This window comes from Hippichthys cyanospilos, chromosome 4, assembly GCF_059441005.1.
Source record: "Hippichthys cyanospilos isolate Australia breed blue-spotted pipefish chromosome 4, RoL_Hcya_1.0, whole genome shotgun sequence".
NCBI lineage: Eukaryota > Metazoa > Chordata > Actinopteri > Syngnathiformes > Syngnathidae > Hippichthys > Hippichthys cyanospilos.
In genome coordinates this window covers 3730450-3750822 of record NC_142372.1, presented here as the reverse complement: position 1 = coordinate 3750822, position 20373 = coordinate 3730450, and the positions used below count along the sequence as shown (strand labels likewise).

Genomic DNA, 20373 nt, shown 5'->3' with positions numbered 1-20373 from the left:
ACAAGAGTATAAATTAGGCGACCAAAGATTTTGCCTCTTGCCTCAACTGAAAATGACATTGCAGGTTGCAATTGTCACGTGACATGAAAACAAGCGCGATTTGATTGGCTGTTACCTGAGCAAATGTGATGTCTTTTTTTTTTTTTAGGAAATAGTTGGCGACAAAATAGATTTAGCTACCGTATTTTTCGCACTATAAGGCGCACCTAAAAGCCTTAATTTTTTTAAAAAGCTGATGGTGCGCCTTATAATCAGGTGTGCCTTATATATGGATCAATATTGAGATTGGGATTCATAGATGGGGAATGAACTGATAAAGTAAGCTTTACCTGTTTACAGTTGAACAAGGTTGCTCATATTGACGTTGAGTTATTATGCTATTGAGAGTTATTTGAGTTATTTGGGTTATTATTGTTATTACTTTGAGTATTACTATATTGTGATTGAAAAAGTTGTAAAATATGTAATTAATTGAGGGTGCGCCTTATAATCCAGTGCGCCTTATATGTGGGAAAAAGTTTTAAAATATGTCATTGATTGAGGGTGCGCCTTATAATCCGGTGCGCCTTATAGTGTGGAAAATACGGTAATTCCTATTCCGCAAACACAATAATAATCATAGTGCTGTATTTACACTAGTTGGAGTGCACAGACCGGATGAATTAAAGACTTGGGATTGACTTCTCCTTTTAGACAAGAGTGATGCGGAAATGTGATGAGTTCTACATAAAGGAACAGTAAATGCAGAATATGGAAGAAAAAGCATCATTCGGTGAATGTATTTACGCTGTAGTTAAAATGAACCAGAAATGAAGGTTATTGTGTTGGTATCACTTTTGTAACCAAATTAGACTATGCTAAATCTTCGACCGCAAAATTTCATCGATACTGGGGTATCCTGTCTGTTGTTTCAGAATATCATGTATAAACACAAACTGCTGCCTGTAAATCCTGACTTGAAATATCTTAGCAGCTGCTTCTTTTTATGTGTTACTCCTGACAGTCGTAACACAGTGAGTTTGTGAACATGCCCAAGGCCACCTGTGCCATTACCGTCCAACATCCATATGCTCTCTCTCGCTGCACCTTGAGGGAAGTTTAACATAAAAGCATCCACTTCCATTTTCACCTAAACCAGAGTTTTCGCTGCTTCTTACCTTGGTTCTGACAGAAATCCATCGCAACAGATGTTATATCAAACAAAACAAACACAAACACAAGCAGTGTTGCTGTGTGCGCACACACACAAACACACACACACACATATATATATATATATATATATATATATATATATATGTATATTTTTTTTTCATCAAAGTGCACCAAATACAGCAAAAAAGAATAGTTTTCTCTCTAAATGTAAAAATCAATCAAGTATAAAAATAAATAAGAGCATCTAACCAGAGATAATCGTTTAATTCAAGTGGTGTATACAGAAAATATTTTGTTGAGGATATTAACAAAATAATGTTGCTGATGTTAAGCCGCATGCAATAACATCAGATATTTATACAAAAAGATGGTGTATGTTTTCAACATAATTAAATGGCAGTTAAAACTCAAAATCAACACTTCACTAGCGTCTTCTGCATGTCACAAACTTTTATAGTCCTCATCTCACCCCTGCGTGCATGCTCGCCAGGAGTCGTTTACTGTGTTTAGGTCACAGTAGTTCTTTTGAACCGAATCATAAACATGTTTGCATCGGCAAACTTCCATAAGCAATAATTGGTCCGCCGTGTTTTCCGCGTGGAAATTGCGAAAGGTACGCGTTGCGAAAATCTAGCGGGGAAGGGCGCGGTTGCCGAAAATACGCCATTTTTGCCACGTGGAGCCACGCGGACATATCAAGCATAAACTAAGCTTAACTATGGATATGGAATGAAAACTCTCGCAAAGCTTTAAATTCAATAGGAGAGTTGTAAAACTTTTCATTGTAACTTCATTACGTTGCGTTACGGCTCAGGAGCGAGTTTACGCTGGCGTACTTTCTGCTCTAAACTTTTTTTTGGGCTGCATCTAAAGAATTACAAATTCAGACGCTGTCATTGCATTGCCAAGTTTCTATTGTAGCTCTCAAAAGGGCATCTGTCAGTCTCTTTTAAACTTCCACTTCTAAGTCTTGCGAATACATTCAACTCTAGCAGCCCAACTCCAACTCCGTGCTTAAATATACACGCCTGTGATTGAAGTAGCTGCTCGCCAGTTCCATAAATCCGCCCGATAGAAATAAAACGCCAACAAATCCCAAATGCTTTTTATTAATGAAGTTTGCGCAGCAAATTAAAAGTATTTAAAAGCAAAGAAAAAGCAGGGCGGCGAAAGTAAGCCGCAAAGAAAAAGAAAACAGCGTCTGAAAGTGGAGCAAATGCAATACGATGGCAGATGTATCATGTTTAATGGATAAAATGACCCAAATTCCATGACTTGTTATGCTATGCAAATGTAGCGAGATCCCAATCAGGTTTGCTCATGCGGTCCCTTAAGGAAGAATGTGCCTCACCTGAACAATGACCTTCTCTGCTAATAGGAGCTTCTGCCCTTTTCTGACAAGGAGATACTTTCTTTTTGGATAGGCGGGAGGGGGGGGGGGACACAGTCTTGGAGGGTTAGTATTTATGTATCCAAGAGTCCCCCGAGTCTCCTTATCACGCCTCCTTCTCCCCCGTACCTCATCATCAAGAGGGACCCCATGTTTGGGCGCCTGCCTGGAGTAGGTGGGTTGGCGCTCTTAATGACACACTCCATCACAGCCAACAGCAGACAAACAGTAAAGCAACCCACACGGCACACAGACGACAATGGCGCGCCTCAAAACAACAAAGTGAATGGAGTAGCAGGCCCATGTGAACTTAGCCACGCTAATGATAGCTGAAAGATGATAGGGTGTCCGTCTCATGGATTGCGACTTGGAACCGGGCGGCCATATCGGAGAAACGACAAGAAGAACGGTTTCCGGGGCCGGATAATTGTCAATCGCATAATTATGAAATACGGAAAGGTGGTGCTGTTAAGGTATTTTAATGGCAAACTTGTTAGACTTGCACATACGAATATGTTCACTTGAAAATACGTTCCAACATGATTGTAAATAAATTAGGACACACTGCATTTATTAGTGCTTCATTATTACTGTCATTATTGTTCGATTTCTGTTTTTTGGTTTCATTGCCTACCTTATTATTTGCTCGATTATGGAATGCAGTCCGCTCGGGGAAGTGAACAGAATAAGAATTTCATTGTGTGGTATTAATATGCATATGACAGTAAAACTGGAATCTTGAATAAACCCATAATAATTACGAAAAGGATTGTAATAATGTAGGTCAAATATTAAAATAAACAAAAAGAAATAGTGTTCTTCTTAGCATTTGGCCTACATGTACATTCAAATATATTCGTGTGCACAGTGTATGGCATTCTGGGAAAAAAAAATTACCAATAATAAACATTTTTTATTTATTTTTCAAATACATTGTTATAATGTAGGTTAAATGCTTAAAAAAAACTCCAGTAGAGCGAATGGATGGATGTGCATGGCATTATGGGAAAAAATATTAGCAATGTTTGCTTATTTTTTTTAATATAATGTTATAATGTAGGTCAAACGCTAAGAAAAAAAATATTTTTTGCCAACAGCAAAATGCCGTTTTTAGCGTTTAGCCTACAAGTTAAATCTAATATACTAGGAGGTATGTTCAAACAAATTTGCCAGTCAAGAACATTTACGTAGTGAAATACCTTTGAAAAAATGTGAAAATATCTTTGAAGAAAATACATAAACGCATGCATACAACCAGCGGCATTTTGGGAAAACGATGGCAAATGTGAATAACAACAAACAAACTAAAATGACTAATACACAAAATTTACCTTTTTTTCTAACCTGTTTGTATAATGTAGGTCAAATGCTCAAAAAATTGCCATTTTTCTTTTCTTGTTGAAATACCCCAATTCAAAAAAAAAAAAAACAGTTCACAATCAATTAAAATAAAAAAACAATGTTTTCACTGTAATATTTTAATTAGACTAATTCTCCGCTGCAACGCAACATCTTACAGTACTTGATCAGGCATGTTCATATTACGAATATTTTGCCAGGCTGATATGCTGGGTAGCAATGGAGAATAAATATCTTTGAGCTCACTGGCAACGTAAATGAGCAACGCGGAATGTAATTTTATGGCTGCTGGACACAAAGGTAATATGCCGCGCGTCATTATATGACTTTCAAGGTGGCTCGCTCTGGCTTTCTCTCCTTCATTAGGCATTGACGCAATGAAACCAATGTCCATAAACTGCCTGCAATTCAATGTGTCATTTTCATGACTCAAATCATCAGAAGCCAAAAACGATCTTATTTATTGTAGCATAAAGGTAAGGAATATATGAGGAAATGGCAACCGCAATGAGAAATAAATACACACTCAGCTAATAGATGCTCTGCCAAACCCAAATTTAAGAGCGAAGGCTAGGGTTGCAGCTGAAATTTTAGTTATCGGCTATCTCATACTCAGATATTGAGTATTTGGATAAAAATGCTTTTTTTTTGCGCCATATAACATAAATCAGTGGGGGAAAAGCGGTGAGCTTGACTCACTTTTTCAAGTTGTGTATTTTGCCTTGCATTTCATAAAAAATTTTTAAAAAACTACATATGTATGCCGCCCTCAAAAGCAGGTACCATCTTGGTACAAAAACACGTTGGTAAACTTTTTCAAATGAATGCACGAGGATTAAGCGGAGGCTACATGAGCCGAGTGCAAAAACAAGTACCACCAAGTGTGATACCACCAAGACTTACGGCCTGGCAGTGATTTGTGTATAATTGCAGTAATAGCCGTCTACATTTAAAATTCCTACAGGAACCCAGTAAATACTGAAATTTGGCAGCGTGAACCTGAGGGCAAGCGCCTTGCCTTGATGGTGTAGCATCCCTAAACCTGCTGCTGGCAAAATATACAGCGGGATTTTTCCTCTGCAGACCATGAACATGCCCCCCCCCCCCCCCTTTCCCCCCTCCTCCCTCCGCTTATACAGTCGGAGGCAGTGAGAAGCTCCACTAAGCTGACTGCCCTGTCATGGCTGAAGTAGCCCAGCCGTAGCAGCGGGGGCACAAGATGGCGTGCCTTCAGGGGGAACTATCTGCAGTCACAACACACGGGGCATTAGCCATGCCGGGGGGTGCTGCAAATACGCCGAGCTTTCAAATTACCATTGTGCAGCGGGTTAGAAGCGCAAGTGTGTTGTGTTGAATGACAACACGCGCTTCTGCCTCCAGCTAGCTTCGCGCGCAATTGTGGCCACCCACGAATAAGACAGACCGTCTGAAAATGTACTTGTGATACAATTATTAGAAGATGCCGGTGCGTCGGATCAAAGCGCTGCACTTTGAACTATAATTGACGTGAATATCACATTGTTCATTCAAATGTATGTAAAATGACTAGGGCCTGACATATATGTATTTTTTGGTTAGTAAAATACCTCTTAGCGATTCATGAGATGAATCATACCATAAATACGATAGCATTCGTTATCTCCCGTTCCTTTTTTGAGGTGTCAATTATATGCTGATTTTAACTATTTACCTGTTGACTCGGTACCTCTTCCCATCAATAGCAGGGGTCAAAAGTAAATACAGTGGGCCCCCGGTTTACGAACTCCCTCTTTTACGAACTTTTCGACTTACGAGCGTGGACCGCGGCGTTATTTGTCCCCCTCTTACGCACAAACCTTTCGTCTTACGAACAATCTGACATGCCGGTCAATCATTTTCGCTCTGCCGCATCAACTAAGGCGCATGCATAGTTAACCTTGCTCGTGAGTATGGCTGTAACCGCTCGGCAATCTTCTAAGGGCAAGACTTTCCTTGCCGGGGGACGGACCTCGGTCGACAACGAAATGGAGAGGCTTCTTGTATTATGGATTAAAGAGAAGGAAATCGCCGGCGATATGTTCTAGTTTGAGAAAAGTTCCCGTATAAGAAAATAAATAAATAAATACATTCTGCGGGTTGGTCTCGGCTCCCCTCCGCCTCCACCCAGCTCAAGTCACGTTGCCCCAAAGGTAAATGTCATTTTTCCTTTCTATATTTATGTTATTTAATTTAAGTGTACAGTAGATTATGTTACTCATTTTTAACATGTGTATAAAGTCGTGATGTTTTTACCTAAGGTTTTTGCACGCGTTGCACGCATTCACTAATTGACATAGGTTTGGATTGCCCGTCATATGGCCAATTTGAGTTACGAGCGTAGACGCTGAACGGATTAAGTTCGTAACACGGGGGGCCACTGTATATTGTTTTAAAAAGTTCACAGAATGCGTTGCGTATGACATCCAGTCCATTTCTTTGCAGAACCTTCTTGCATTGTTCGCCTGCGCAAGGGGAATCTTATTAATAGTGATGGGAAAATTAAGCTTCATAAAGCACTTTTTTAAAAATATTTTGCTCCTCTAAGATGGCATCTATTCATACATTTTCTTTAGCTGTAAGAGCACCATCTAGAGAAGCAAAATAATATCACAAGTGCTTTATGAGGCTTCATCTTTCCGTCACTACTTAATAATAGCGGAAATGATTTTGGTAAAATTAAAAATATACTATACACGACGTGTTAAAAATGTGCATTTGCAGTTAGCAGGTCTATTTGATGTCTCACTGGCGTGACTGAAGAATTGTCTTATGATTTACCACGGAGCTGCCAGCACAACGTTTACGAGCACGACTACACTTGCGGAGTGTGAAACGATGACGTACTAACAAAATGGCAGAGATTGCATTAAAATGTCTCCCTAATACACATCGGGAAATGATAATTCAGCGTTCGTGTGAACTTTTTGAAAGTGACCTTTTGATAAAAAATGCCCCATTTCAAGCAACACACACACAATAAAGACCAGATCTAATCTGTCACTACTTTTACCGATGGAACATGTTGCAAGCCTAAGTGTGCCCTAGAGGAAAAGCTTTTTCTTGGAAACGATGAATGAAATGTTCCCCCTATGAGTGCTGGTGAAGTTTTAGACATTTCATTTTTTGGTGACGGGGAAAGTGTTTTTTTTTTTTGTGTATGATCCACTCCAGCAAAATTAGCTTGCAAGCATTAAAAAGGGAGCTGTTCAGCAAGGGTTTGCTGTTTGTTGGGAGCCTATGTTGTACCCTACGGAAGGAGCCTTTGAGGAGCAACCAAGCTCTGCATTGAGGGTAGCTTTTATCACGCTTTTAGCAGAGCATTGCCTAAACTGGGTGCCAAATAAAAAACTCGACGGGAGCTGACAATGAGCTGGCATTGGGAAGTGAGCAGTAATGAGACCGGCAGCTGGGAAACGCTTGCCGCCGTGCACACAGGTTGACCTTCTGCAAGGAGAGGACGAACGCAAGGTCGGGAGTGACGAGCGCAGCCCATGTCATTATTATGATTAGCTATTCGGAAACAAAAAACTTGACTCTGAGTGACAAGGGTGGATGCGAATATATTGGGCGTGTGCCACTAATTCACTTTCCAGAATACGGAGGCTCATTTGCATAATGCAATCGAGTACTGTAAATGCGTGACCTTGTCCATGCTCCGCGATGACGCTTTTGGAGCTAACGTCACACAAATGCGTTTGTGTTATGAAGAAGGCCTCGAGCAAAGCGCTACGATCCAATAAAATGCATTGTTTATCCGGTTCGTTCATATACGGCTTCTCTTCCTGAGCAAGATGGATGTATTCATTTTCAAGCATATTGCGAGAGGACTGTTCGTGCGCATAAATAAAACATCTCGTGACGAGCCAACGTTTGCAAGGTAAAAATGGTGCATCGCTTTGCTTATTTAAAGCACTTTTCGAGTTGCCACGCATTTTACAAATGGGCACTGGTCAGCTATTGCGTGAGAAGTTAGCATAATCATATTTAATGCAGGTTCAGTGACCTTGATAAGTAAAAATGAAGTAAGACTATCTGTCTGTCTGTCTGTCTGTGTGTCTGTCTGTGTGTCTGTCTGTGTGTCTATCTATCTATCTAGCAGGCTTGCTAGTTTTTTAGCTGGCCACCTACTATAGCTAGCTATCTGGCTGGCAATCAAGCTAGTTATCTAACCTACCTAGACCAAGTATATGAGTAAATGGTCAAGACCAAGAAGTTCAGGTCAATTGAACTTGATCCATCCATCTATCCATCTAGAAAGCCAGTATCTATCTATCTAGCTAGCTAGCTAGAAAGCAAGTATATATCTCTCTAGCTAGCTAGAAAGCAAGTATCTATCTCTCTAGCTAGCTAGGAAGCAGGTATCTATCTCTCTAGCTAGCTAGAAAGCCAGTATCTATCTATCTAGCTAGCTAGCTAGAAAGCAGGTATCTATCTCTCTAGCTAGCTAGAAAGCCAGTATCTATCTATCTATCTATCTAGCTAGCTAGAAAGCGAGTATCTATCTATCTAGCTAGCTAGCTAGAAAGCGAGTATCTATCTAGCGAAAATCTACCTATCTAGCTAGAAAGAGTTTATCTATCTATCTATCTATCATGATTATTTTAAAATAGTAGATGAAATATTTTTGCCCATCTAGTTTGAAAAGCACCTGTTAGAGTCAACTATATACGTCTACATTTGTTGTAGGTTCACGATTAGTGTTTTTGCTAGTGGATGCCACAAGAACATGTAAATATCTATGTTTCACAATCAGAAGTCCAGTAAAGAGAAGGATCCAGATGGACCCTCATGGAAAAACAAGCTAACCGACAAATTGATGAAGTGGCTGGAAAATGCTGGACTGAAAAAAAGCATGGGCGCGCTGAACATCGCTATATAAGAACAGGCCCTAAATATAAGATCAACAAAGGTCGGAGTCTACCACATCAGACAGACTCCAAGATGCAGGCATAAAAAATATACAGGATGATATACTGTTCGGTGTACACAACACATACATCCATAAAGGATCCAAGTCAGAAAAAAGCTGGTGTTACTTAATCTGAAACCAACGTTAATATTTAAGACCTTTCTGCATGATGACTAACAATGCTGAGTGGTGCTATCTATTAAGTTGGGCTAAGCTACAGGGACGGCAAGCCAGTCAGGACTTCCTAAGTGCAAACCCATGTACATGACAGAATGGCGGCACCAGAGGCTTGTTTTGTTGTTAAAACGACAGAGTGGAATCCGGTGTAGACAGCGTAGCGCACTGATTAGCAGATGTCACCGAAAAAAATCCATAGAACAAAATTCAACCCAAAGGGCTACAATTTTGTATATTTATTTGTAAACCTAGGCATGGGGGATATTTGTAATACCAAAGGGGAATTATTACTAACTGAGTTATCCTCGCGAACTAGAGCACCAAGGCGACGCCACAATTCATGTTGGGTCTGAACCGAGCATTACTCACCACCCCCTAAAAGTTTTCCTCGGGGTCACATTAGACTAAAGTGCTGAGATGATTATTTGGTGCGTTCTGATAGCCGTTTTAAAAAAGTGATTTGCCAGCAAGTGCTGTCACCTGCTTTTGCTGCTGGGTCATAGCCAAATGTAGATTAGTGGCTGTGGGTCAGAGCGAAGAATATCTTCTACTGATGCTGAGCACATGTGGGAGGGACTTGGAAACCATGGCAATTTTTACTCAGTACCATGCAAAGGGGGGGTTAATGAAAAACCACAGTATACTTCTCCATATGTATGTAATATCAACAGCGGCCAGAGGCGGCGCCAAAAAACAAAGATCAAGCACAAACGTATGAACTGTTAAACTAAATCATCTCCAAAAGATTATTTCGGGTGCAGCCCACGCGGCCCGGTCCCAGTTGATCCACGGACCGGTACCGGGCCGCGGACCGGGGGTTGGGGACCGCCGGTATACAGGATTCAAACCCTATATGTCAGATTTGTGATAAAAAATGTGCTACCTATGCTGCCCAACCCAACACTTGTATTTAAGTAGACAAGTCCGAATACGATATTAACCCGACGTGTTTTGATCCGTTCTTCTTAATAGCCCCCTCATGCCGGCTTTTATCTTCTGAATAGAGACGGCAAGCAGACATTGGCGCTATAATTAATCGACAAAGCTTTAGCCTGATGGGAGTAATAGGCGTCTGGAAAAAAAAATCAATACTACAACACAACCCCCTGTGAATCATACAACTTTTCATCCTGGATGGGTGACAGAAGCATTAGCGCTTCTCAAATTTGCACTGCTGGTTTTTCTGAGTGGCTGTCTTGTGGCGAGTGCGCCGGGGGCTGGACAAGTGATGCCTCTCTGACTTTGGGGGGGGGAGGTGGAGTGGGTCGGGGGCGCGACTGAGAGGGATCAGCACCTCTGAAGAGCGTGTTTATAGATCAGCTCTGACTGAGATCTCTTGCAGAAAAGGGCCTCGACCACCCGATCGATGCGCGATTATATCATTGTTAACTTCCACTTTATTATAGGATGTTGGTTGGGGGTGGGGCGGGTCACCTTAGCGGCGTTAAATAGGAACATTCCAATTACAGAGTGCGTGAGATTGCTGGTTAATTTGTTCCTGGGTATTTTTAAAACCGGAGAAGGCAGAAAGCAAATACAGAGCTGATAATAGCCACAATTTCACGTGCCGTATCAAAATGGCGGCATTGAAATGACTCCATGTTGGCGGCGTTATCGAGGTGTTTGCGTGGTACCTGTTGCAATCCACGTGAAGCAGTAGGTGAGAGGAGCTTATAGTGAGGGCGATTTTGTGCCACTGGCCGTCAGCAAGACGGTAAGGGAAGGATTCGGTGCGCGGCTTGCCCTTGAAGCGGTAGTGGTAACGGATCTCCTCTCGGACGCCGCTGCTCTCCAACTCGAAGTAGCTAAAGGTGAGGGGAGAAAGTCACACGTCAGTATTAGATGTATCTTTTTTTTCCCCAATAAGAAACAGCCAATGAAAACGGCGTAGGAAAAAGCTAATGCTAAAGCTAATCAAGCCTACACCTTTATGACGTATTAGAGCAAAAATGAATAAATAAAATGACTACCACAAGTGTCATGTTCTCACAAGAAATCCATTCACCAGCATGAAAAAACAACACAATTTGTCAGGTTTATACACATTCTTTTATCAATGGTTTACGTATCTGCGCTGTTTCAACATCATTAATTGAACAACCACAAATTCTCAAAACTGTTGCACAAATTTACACATTTAAGACACATAACTTTGCAATATGTTGGTCATATCATTGATCTCAAACAGCTACATTTCCACATACTTTTTAACATACAGTCAGCCCCCTGCTTACGAGCATCCTGATTTGCGAACATTCCGCCTTACGAGCGTGGATCAGGGAGAATTTTGTCCTCCGCTTACGAGCAAACCTCTCGTCTTGCGAGCATTCCGTCAAACCAGCCATTGAGTATGTAGAAATGTTCTCGCCTAACTGCGTCAATATATTCAGCAGTTGCGTCATCTACAATCATTAATAGATACTTATGGCGGTAACGTGAACGCTATTGGTCTTACAATCTCACACTGACTGTCTCACTCACGGTGTCTAAATATATTACCATTTAAGTGTAGTGTTTGTACAGCTAAAGGGAAAAACAGCTGACATGAAATTAAATGTGCCGATTGCAGGACAAAGAATTGTCATTGGTTTAAATGTGTGTTTTTTTTTTTAATTAATTGTCAATACATTCCAACCGTTTAAAAAAAAGTGCGAATAATTATCAGTCAGTCAAGGAGACGCCAATATGCTATTGGTCGATTAAGGTCACCCGGTCTCACTCACGGAGATGCTATTGGCCGGCGTCACACGTCAATCACAGAAGTGCCGATATGCTATTGGCCGAACGCCTTTATCTAGCTTGATGGCACAGCTGGTTGGGATGGAAGGAAGTAGAGAAAACCCTGACTGAAAAAGTTACTTTGACACTGTAAGACCAATAGCATATCTGATTTACCGTATTGACTTAGAGCATTCATCTCTGCTTATCTCAGCACAAGTCACGTCTTTCCAAAGGTAAAAGTCATTTATCCTTTGTATTTGTTATTTAATGCAACTGTACAGTAGATTATGTCACTTAATATTAATTTATGTATGATTTTACCTAAGGCTTCTGCGCGCGTTGCACGCACTCACGAATTAACATGGGTTTGGATTGCCCGCTATACGAGCAATTCGAGATACGAGCGTAGCCGCTGAACGGATTAAGTTCGTAACCCGGGGGCCCACTGTACTTTGAAGGATTGAAGCAAAGTCAGAGTAATTTGAGTACTGAATTTTCCGCACTATAAGGCGCACCGGATTATAAGGCGCACCCACAATTAATGGCATATTTTCAAACTGTTTCCGTATATAAGGCGCACTGGATTATAAGGCGCTCCCTCAATTAATGGCACATTTTCAAACTTTTCCCGTATATAAGGCGCACCGGATTATAAGGCGCTCCCTCAATTAATGACATACTTTCCAACTTTTTCCATATATAAGGCGCACCCTCAATTAATGACATATTTTAAAATGTTTTCAATCACAATATAGTATCACTCAAACTAATAACAATGATAAGTCAAATAATAACTCTAAACTCTCAATAGCATCATAACTCAATGTCAATATGAGCAACCTTGTTCAACTGTAAACAGGTAAAGCTTACTTTATCACTTCATTCCCCATCTACAAATCCCAATCTCAATATTGATCCATATATAAGGCTCACCTGATTATAAGGCGCACCATCAGCTTTTTAAAAAAATTAAGGCGTTTAGGTGCACCTTATAGTGCGGAAAATACGGTATTTCGAGTACCTTGGTTAAATAAATAAATAACAGAGGCGGAAACGGGATGAGAAGGCCAACTTCAGAATAAAATTCATTTGACCAAATAATATATGGACACGCCTGAGCACACCTTTATTTTGAAGCATGTTGAAGACATAAAAGCTTAAACTAGTCTTTCTACTGCAGCGGTTGCTCCCGACTCCAAGAGCAAAACGTTGCTCCCAAATCACCTTCAATCACCAATTCGTGGCGCTGACAAACGACTTAATTATGTTTGACACCGACGTTGACACACGGCGCCTGTTGCCGGTGTTTACCGGTTGCTTACCGATCTTGCAGGTGTGAACGAAGTAAAGTGCGCACTGTGATCATCGCAGCCTGACAGTTGTGATTCCTACTTATCGCTTTTTAACAAACAAAGCCGTATCAAATGCGCTGCTTCGAGTTCAGCTTCGGTCCCATGGATCGTAAACCTCTGAATAATTTAAGCGACTGTAATCACAGGAAAATAAACCTGCCTGGAGATGGTTCTATAAGATTTACCGTGCTTGTCTAAACTTGTCTTTCTAGTCTGGAGACAGTTCCTGTTTTAACTTTTGATGGTATATTCTAGGCCATAGGTGTTGAACTCCAGTCCTCGAGGGCCGGCATCCAGCATGTTTTCCGGTTTTCTTTCCCAAACACACCTGATTCAAATGATTAGCTCATTAGCAAGCTCTGCAAGAGCTTCAAAATGATCCCAAACATTTGAATCAGGTGTTTTTGATAGAAAAGGTTTGAAAACATGTAGGATACCGGCCCTTGAGGACTGGAGTTCGACACCTGTGTTCTGTGCTGAGTGTTTTGTGAAAATAATAGTGGGTTAGTTACAGGGTACATTTTGGAATAGCATGTCCTAGAAACCACTGTTTGTTTTTTTTAACATATAAACACATCTGTCCAAGTATGTATGAAGGCAACCACAAGATGAGGTACAACTGCAGTTTTCAAGTCCTGCAGAATGAAAATGTGCTTTTAGTTTCGTCATTTCGGCGCTCACCTTCAAGGGTAGGATTGAATATGTACTTCAAAACATGCAATAATGCGATCTACTATTCTATTCTATTGTATGTTATATGAAATCACAATATCGATTGTATGGCATGTTTAGCATAGTAATCATAGTTTGCAATTAATGTAAGAGAATTCTAATCTATTAGCTTTTATAGCTACATGATATGAACCAAAAAAAAAAAGGCAAGCAGTTATTTATCAGAGTATATTACCGCATTATTTTGTCTAGGATTGTCTAGGACGGGTGTCAAACTCATTTTTATCACGGGCCACATTGAAGTTATAGTTTCTGTCAGAGGGCCGGAATGAGTTTTAATCAAATCATTTTTAAGTGTGTTCATCACACACTTAGCTAGTTTTGAAATTGGAGACTGGAAAAAAACTGTTTTCGAAGAGAGATTGGGAATAATAAAATAAATAAAACAATTACAAGCTGAAGAAAACTCGCAAGTTTGGTATTTTACCCAGAAAATCAGATTAGCATTTCGCTGGGCCCCGTAAAACGATGCGGCAGGCCAGATCCGGCCCCCCGGGCCTCGACTTTGACACCTGCGCTCTGGTATCTGCCCAAAGTGTAACACGAGCGTTGCGCAAAACTATTAACAAATGAAAAATAATATTCTCCTCACTTCAGGCACTTGACCTGCATTCTTGCATTGTGTGTGTCGCCTCATCAGCCATGCTGAATTAGGAGGCAGCCAGCCGCAGCGGCAGCTTCAGAGCTGCAGGCAACGAGTCATGGCATTTTAGCTTCCCTGTGGCAGCAGACGACCCAAACGGTAAAACCTTTGGCACGGCGCGGCCATGTTCAACTACAGAAGCTCTGTCAAATGATCGATAGCGGACAAAACATTTCCCCAAAGCTAGCATCCTTCTTGCTAATTTGAATACACCGAGGTGCACAAAACAGCCGCATACAATAGCATTGAAATAAAGCCTATTGAAAAGCAAAAGCTCAAGAGTAGCATGCATATTAATGACGAGGGAAAATGTGCCCTTCCCACAGAATATTAATGTGGGCTATGCCGCAGCAGGCTTAGGCATTTTCCTGTTTGGGAAATTCCACGAAACTGGGATGAAATCAACTGTGACCAGCGGAGACAACAAAAATGCGTAAAGGAAAATATCATCTTCCGCACTGAGCTCGGAATAACTTTGATGTGTTTTGGTCAAGAATAAAAAATGAAAAGTTGGTGTTGAAGCTCTATTTTTCTAATAACCGATAAATAAAACAGCCTTGGTACGCTTTTGTTTAAGTTCAACATGATCATATTCTCACAGCAGCTCCTGATGTAAACAACAGTATTGTAACAGTGTTAACAGTGGCTTACTTTTCCCCCCATGTATGTGATGTCATGCTGTTGACCAACAACACCTCGGCGGGCGACCGCTTGACCAAATTCGAAGCATATACTGTACATATGGGTTTGTGCAGTTTTACAAGGTAGATAGATTATACTGTACAGTGATCCCTCCTACTTCGCGGTCTCAGTACTTCGCGGGGTTTTCCAGGACAAATGAAAAACATTTAAAAATAAAAACTAATTTAAAAAATGTGCAAAAATACAAAAAAATGAAAAAAGCAAAAAAGTGCAGTACTGTATTCATTAAATAACAAAGTAATATTAGTTAATAACTATGTTAAGAATTCTTCAAGCGTTAGAGTTTGTCACGTTTATTATCTTATTTTGAAATGCATGCTTTTAATTTGTCGGGTCGCGTTGCATTTCCGTTTTCTGTTTTATGTTCTCTGTGCGTCATTCGGCTCGTTACGGTGACGTAGTGAATGACAACGTAAGCTCATATTTATAGTTTATTATCATTTATGTTGAGAACGCACGCTCCTGCCTATGTTTAGTAAGTGATGAGTGTTTATTCTATTGATGTGTTCGTTTGTGTTAGAGGTTGGACTTTATTGTTAGTAGTTGTTGTTAGTTGTTGCTAACCCGCTAATGTCAGCTAAAAACACAGTACATTCATAGATTAAAGTTCGGCAAGTGTTTACATGTTAGTTGACTGACTTTAAGATTGTTGTTGATTTATTATTCAACAGATACTACATGATACACCATACATGAGCCAAAATAAATGTGAAGTTCAACGGGATGACTTGCGTACTCTCTCAGCGGAGTCTTGGTGCAGATAACCAGTCCTGAGAACAAATTCTCAACAAACTAAGTAATATAAGTTATTTAATGAATATACAATAATGTTAATAAGGATAATGTAATGTTAAATAATAGGAGAAAGGAAATAAAATACGCAAAAAATACAAAAAAGAAGGTTTGTTTATGGTTACTGCGGGTATATTGGGGCGTACATAGATATCTAGGGACTGATATCCTACTTTGCAGATTTCAGACTTCGCGGGAGGTTGACAGCCCCCATTAACAGCGAAGTGGGGGGAGGGGGAATCACTGTATATTGTAAATAAAAATAATTTAAATGTAAATGTTAAGGAAAGAAAACAACGAAGGAGGGGGAGAGAGAACGAAAGAAAGAAAATTGATGAAGTGGCTTAATCACCGATGAAGCGTGGGCACCTAAACATTACTGCAATGCACAGGCATTAAGAAAAACTATTAATGGGAGGATGCCTAGGCAATCACGTCCAATCAAGAAGCTCAACCCCTGCGACCCAGCTAATGATGGCCCATCAGCCACCCACTCAGGCCAGCCTTATAAATACACCACATTCCAACTGCGCTAGATCAAAAACAAATACTAACTAGTACAAAGACGTGATCTATATAACACGGGAAGTAGCATTCCCCTGCATGGCTAACCGCTAACATCGCTACACCACCAACATTAGAGATAAAGGCGATGTAAATAAAGCCATGGCGTCATGTCATCACTCTGAAATGAAATGAATACATCAGCGTGCGGCTACGCCGGGCGCTGACCTGACAGCTCGTCTCCATCAATGATACTTGTCAGCTCCCGGAGTTGCATTTGCATTGAGTGAAGAGTAAAGCAATAATAAAAGCTCTCCAGCGCGGGCTCCTCGCTCCATGGAAACCTCGTCAAAGTTTGGAGAGGCTTCACCGAGCGAGCGGGCGGACACACCTTTATCTGGATTCCACTCATGAAATACTCAGCCAAGCCATTAACTTCACTTCACAGCCGGCATTTGTTTTATAGAACATTTAGTAGGAGCTGTTGTAATAGGGAATATTTAATGAGGGGGAATAATCTACTGGCAAGCTGTAATAAACATGGCCTGACAGACAATGAAAAAAAGAAAGTCTCGAAGTGTCTCTGCACTGCACTAAATACAAACCAAGAGTCTATGGAGACTTTATTAGATAACGTACACAACCTGCACTTACGTTCTATCTGCCGATGGAATCTAATGAGGCGCGGAAATAAGCGTTTGCGGTGGGCGGAAACATTTTGATGTAGGCCCGTTTTGCAATGTGTGACAGCAAGGAAATGAAAGTTTGATGTTGATTTCTCAAGAAAGAATTATGGTCGTATAAAATAGTGTGCCGGTGTCGGGAATTCACGTCAACTAAGTTTGTTTTTTATGAATGTATGGATGACACTCGTGGCCAGAGCGCCTCTTAATATTAAGCCGATCAAGCACTGCAGTGCTCGATTGTGACCAGTTGATGGCAGCACTGCCCTCGATGGCAGCAATATAAGTGATAAACCGAGGCCAAGAATAAGAAGCGAGCCGTGTAGTTCTGGGGAGGGAAGGGTGTGCAAATTTTGCAATGTCCACGACAGCACCTCTGATAAAGGTAGTGTGATTTGCATGGAGCTTATTAGCATTGAAATAGGTCAGTTTTAGCCTATCGCATCAATGCAAAGCACTTAACTGAAACTGCGCCCACGGCTAGCGATGACGCTAGCGTAGCGGGCAATAGAAAAGCAAATTTTGCAACGTCCAGGACAGCATCTTTGATAAAGGTAATGTGATTTGCATGGATCTTATTAGCATTAAAATAGGTCAGTTTTAGCCTATCGCATCAATGCAAAGCACTTAACTGAAACTGCACCCGCGGCTAGCGATGACGCTAGCGTAGCGGGCAATAGCACAGCAAATTTTGCAACGTCCAGGACAGCATCTTTGATAAAGGTAGTGTGATTTGCACAGAGCTTATTAGCATTGAAATAGGTCCATTTTAGCCTATCGCATCAATACTGAAACTGCACCTGCGGCTAGTGATGACGCTAATGTTGCGGGCAATAGCAAAGCTTTTTGTCAAACTCAACTCGAGAACACTTTTGTGTTTGAGCAGGTGTGTGAAGGACAGGATGGAAAATGTTTTATCTTCATGTTATTTTTCATTTATTTGCTGATTGGCAAAAGAAAACAGCAGCATACTTCCTGAGGGTCAAACCTAAAAGCTGCAGCAGAAAAACCAAAGTTCAATCAACATCACAAAAATATACGCCCATAAGTCGGTAAGAAAACCTGTGCTTATTTACTTGCGGGGCTTTTTTTTTTTTTTTGGTAATAAACGATCCCATGAGTGGGGCGGCTTGGGGGAAAAGCTATTGAGCTAACAAGTGGTCTTCATCAAAATGGATGCGCTTCATTTCTCAGGGAAAAGTTGCTGGGAGGGCTGTATATCATCAATGCCCTTTCCCTTCAATCCTGGTGTCACACATCTGCTTTATAGAGGGCAGATGACAGCCAATTATCCGTTCGGGAGGGAGTGGGGGGGTGGGGGGGGGGGGGGGGGGGGGGGGAATCGAGACTCCGAGACTTGTCAATGAAAACAGACAGCAAAGCAGAAAATGCACAGATGCTTTGAGTCTCTGATAAGTGCTCAAGAGAAGACACGGGAAGAACATGCTTGATGGGAAAATTCTGGGCCATGTAGATATCTTGACCACATCCTGCAATGATCCTGTCAGCACTAACTCGAATGGTGGTAGGGTTTATTGATTACTTCGGTACGGTGAAGGGAAAATCATCCGGATTTTTTTTCTTAGCTGTGATATGATGCAAAGTGGAGCACAGGACATCCAAAGTCCATCGACTGTAGTACCCAAAGGGATAGTCTCCTAACCTTGAGTCATTTTAAGCACTAAAAAATGCTGTCTGAAAATTATGATAACTTGCGTATTTTTCAATTGTAATTTACACAATTATAAGCGCGCATTTCGCCAATTCCCTTAATCTGAAAAAAAACATTACGTGTTCAAAACTCTGTAATCACAGCTCATATTGTGATTGTCACATGACTAACCCAAAGATGTTATTTTCAGTCATTTTCATGAAAACAAAAATACATCCATTTTGATGAACACCTCACGTTAGCTAATTGCCATTATCATTTATTTTACTTAGCGTTGGACGTTGCTACCAGGAACAATATATTTTTCTTTTTCAACATGAAGTAACTCATGAACTCCATGAAGCTCCGCCCCATTGTCACAAAATTCTGGACGCTCATACTACACTTGCACGGGGACTACCAACCCACCACTATCCAATCACGTATCTTGTAGGAGTACCCATTTCTCTCCTGACAGCGTGTGTGACACGTGGTTGGCGTCCAATGACAAATGAGGGCAGAAGTTATAATCTACTCCCGCCCCAACTCCCCGTTAGGTAGACCGAGAGAGGGGTGTCGTTCTCAATCGTAAAACACCCACGATGTCAGGTAGACACGAGGGAGAGGAGGAACGAGGCTTCACCGGAGCGTTGGAAATCTCTTCCCTAGATTTCTTTTGTAATAAATTGGAATTTCAAGTGTAAACAGTGATTGTTATCATGTTTGTTCAGCTACAGGCCTCACTTTGATTAGACATCTGGGCGCCGCTAATATAACCGCGGGTCTCCGTGAGACTACAGCCAAACAGAATGGGAACGAAAAGAGACAACAGTACAGTCACTGTATGAGCTTTAACAATAAGATTTATGTAAATACTGCAGTAATATTTGTCTTAAATATGTATCTTATGAGGACTTTCCACTTTTAAAAAATTGTCTTGAGCAGAGTAAGGTAGATAGCGTTGATGGAAACCAGTCGTCATGTTAATTTGCTTCATTCATAGCGGCGTATTACCGCTTCTATGACATAAATATCCTTAACGTTGCACCTCATTAGAACTGACGAATGGCAGAGGCCGACTGCTTCCAACGATGAAGGTTTGAGCAGCTCAACAAATCTGTTGACTTTTATGTCTGAGTACTTGGGCGGATGGAGCAGTGGAGAAAGTCGGCTCGGAGTTTGTGTATAACCGAGCTGTCGCCAATAAGTGACAATAAGCGTTACTGGAGAAGTGCTGGCTCGGCGGAACTGTTTTTTGCTTACGGTATTCGGCCCCAAAAAGTAGCACAGAGACGCGAAGAAAGGGTCCTTTGGATTTTGCGGCGGGGACTGTTGAAACGCTTGCATTCAAAATCTCTTTTCACTTTGAGGATGAGCGGAGTGAAAGATGAGAGGAAAATTGCCATTTTCTTGTCGTTGAGCTGGCGAGGACGAGGTGGGAGGGAAAATGCTTGGACCGTACGATTAGAATTTTGAAGAACGAGTCGACGGGGGGAATTATGGTGCAGCCCATGTGATGGAGCTGGCTGTCTATCAAGATAGAAGTAGAGGAGGTCTGCTTTCTAATGGTAAAGAACAGGGATGG

The 20373-nt window shown here is 41.1% G+C and overlaps 1 protein-coding gene across 1 annotated transcript in view; it reads right to left on the bottom strand.

Moving 5' to 3' along the window:
- LOC148424320 (protein kinase C-binding protein NELL1-like) overlaps nt 1-20373 on the bottom strand; it is a 155759-nt gene that overhangs the window by 105393 nt on the left and 29993 nt on the right. Inside the window, exon 4 of the mRNA XM_088413686.1 lies at nt 10643-10813. Coding sequence (XP_088269812.1) covers nt 10643-10813 — 171 coding nt within the window. The remainder of the gene's footprint in view (nt 1-10642; nt 10814-20373) is intronic.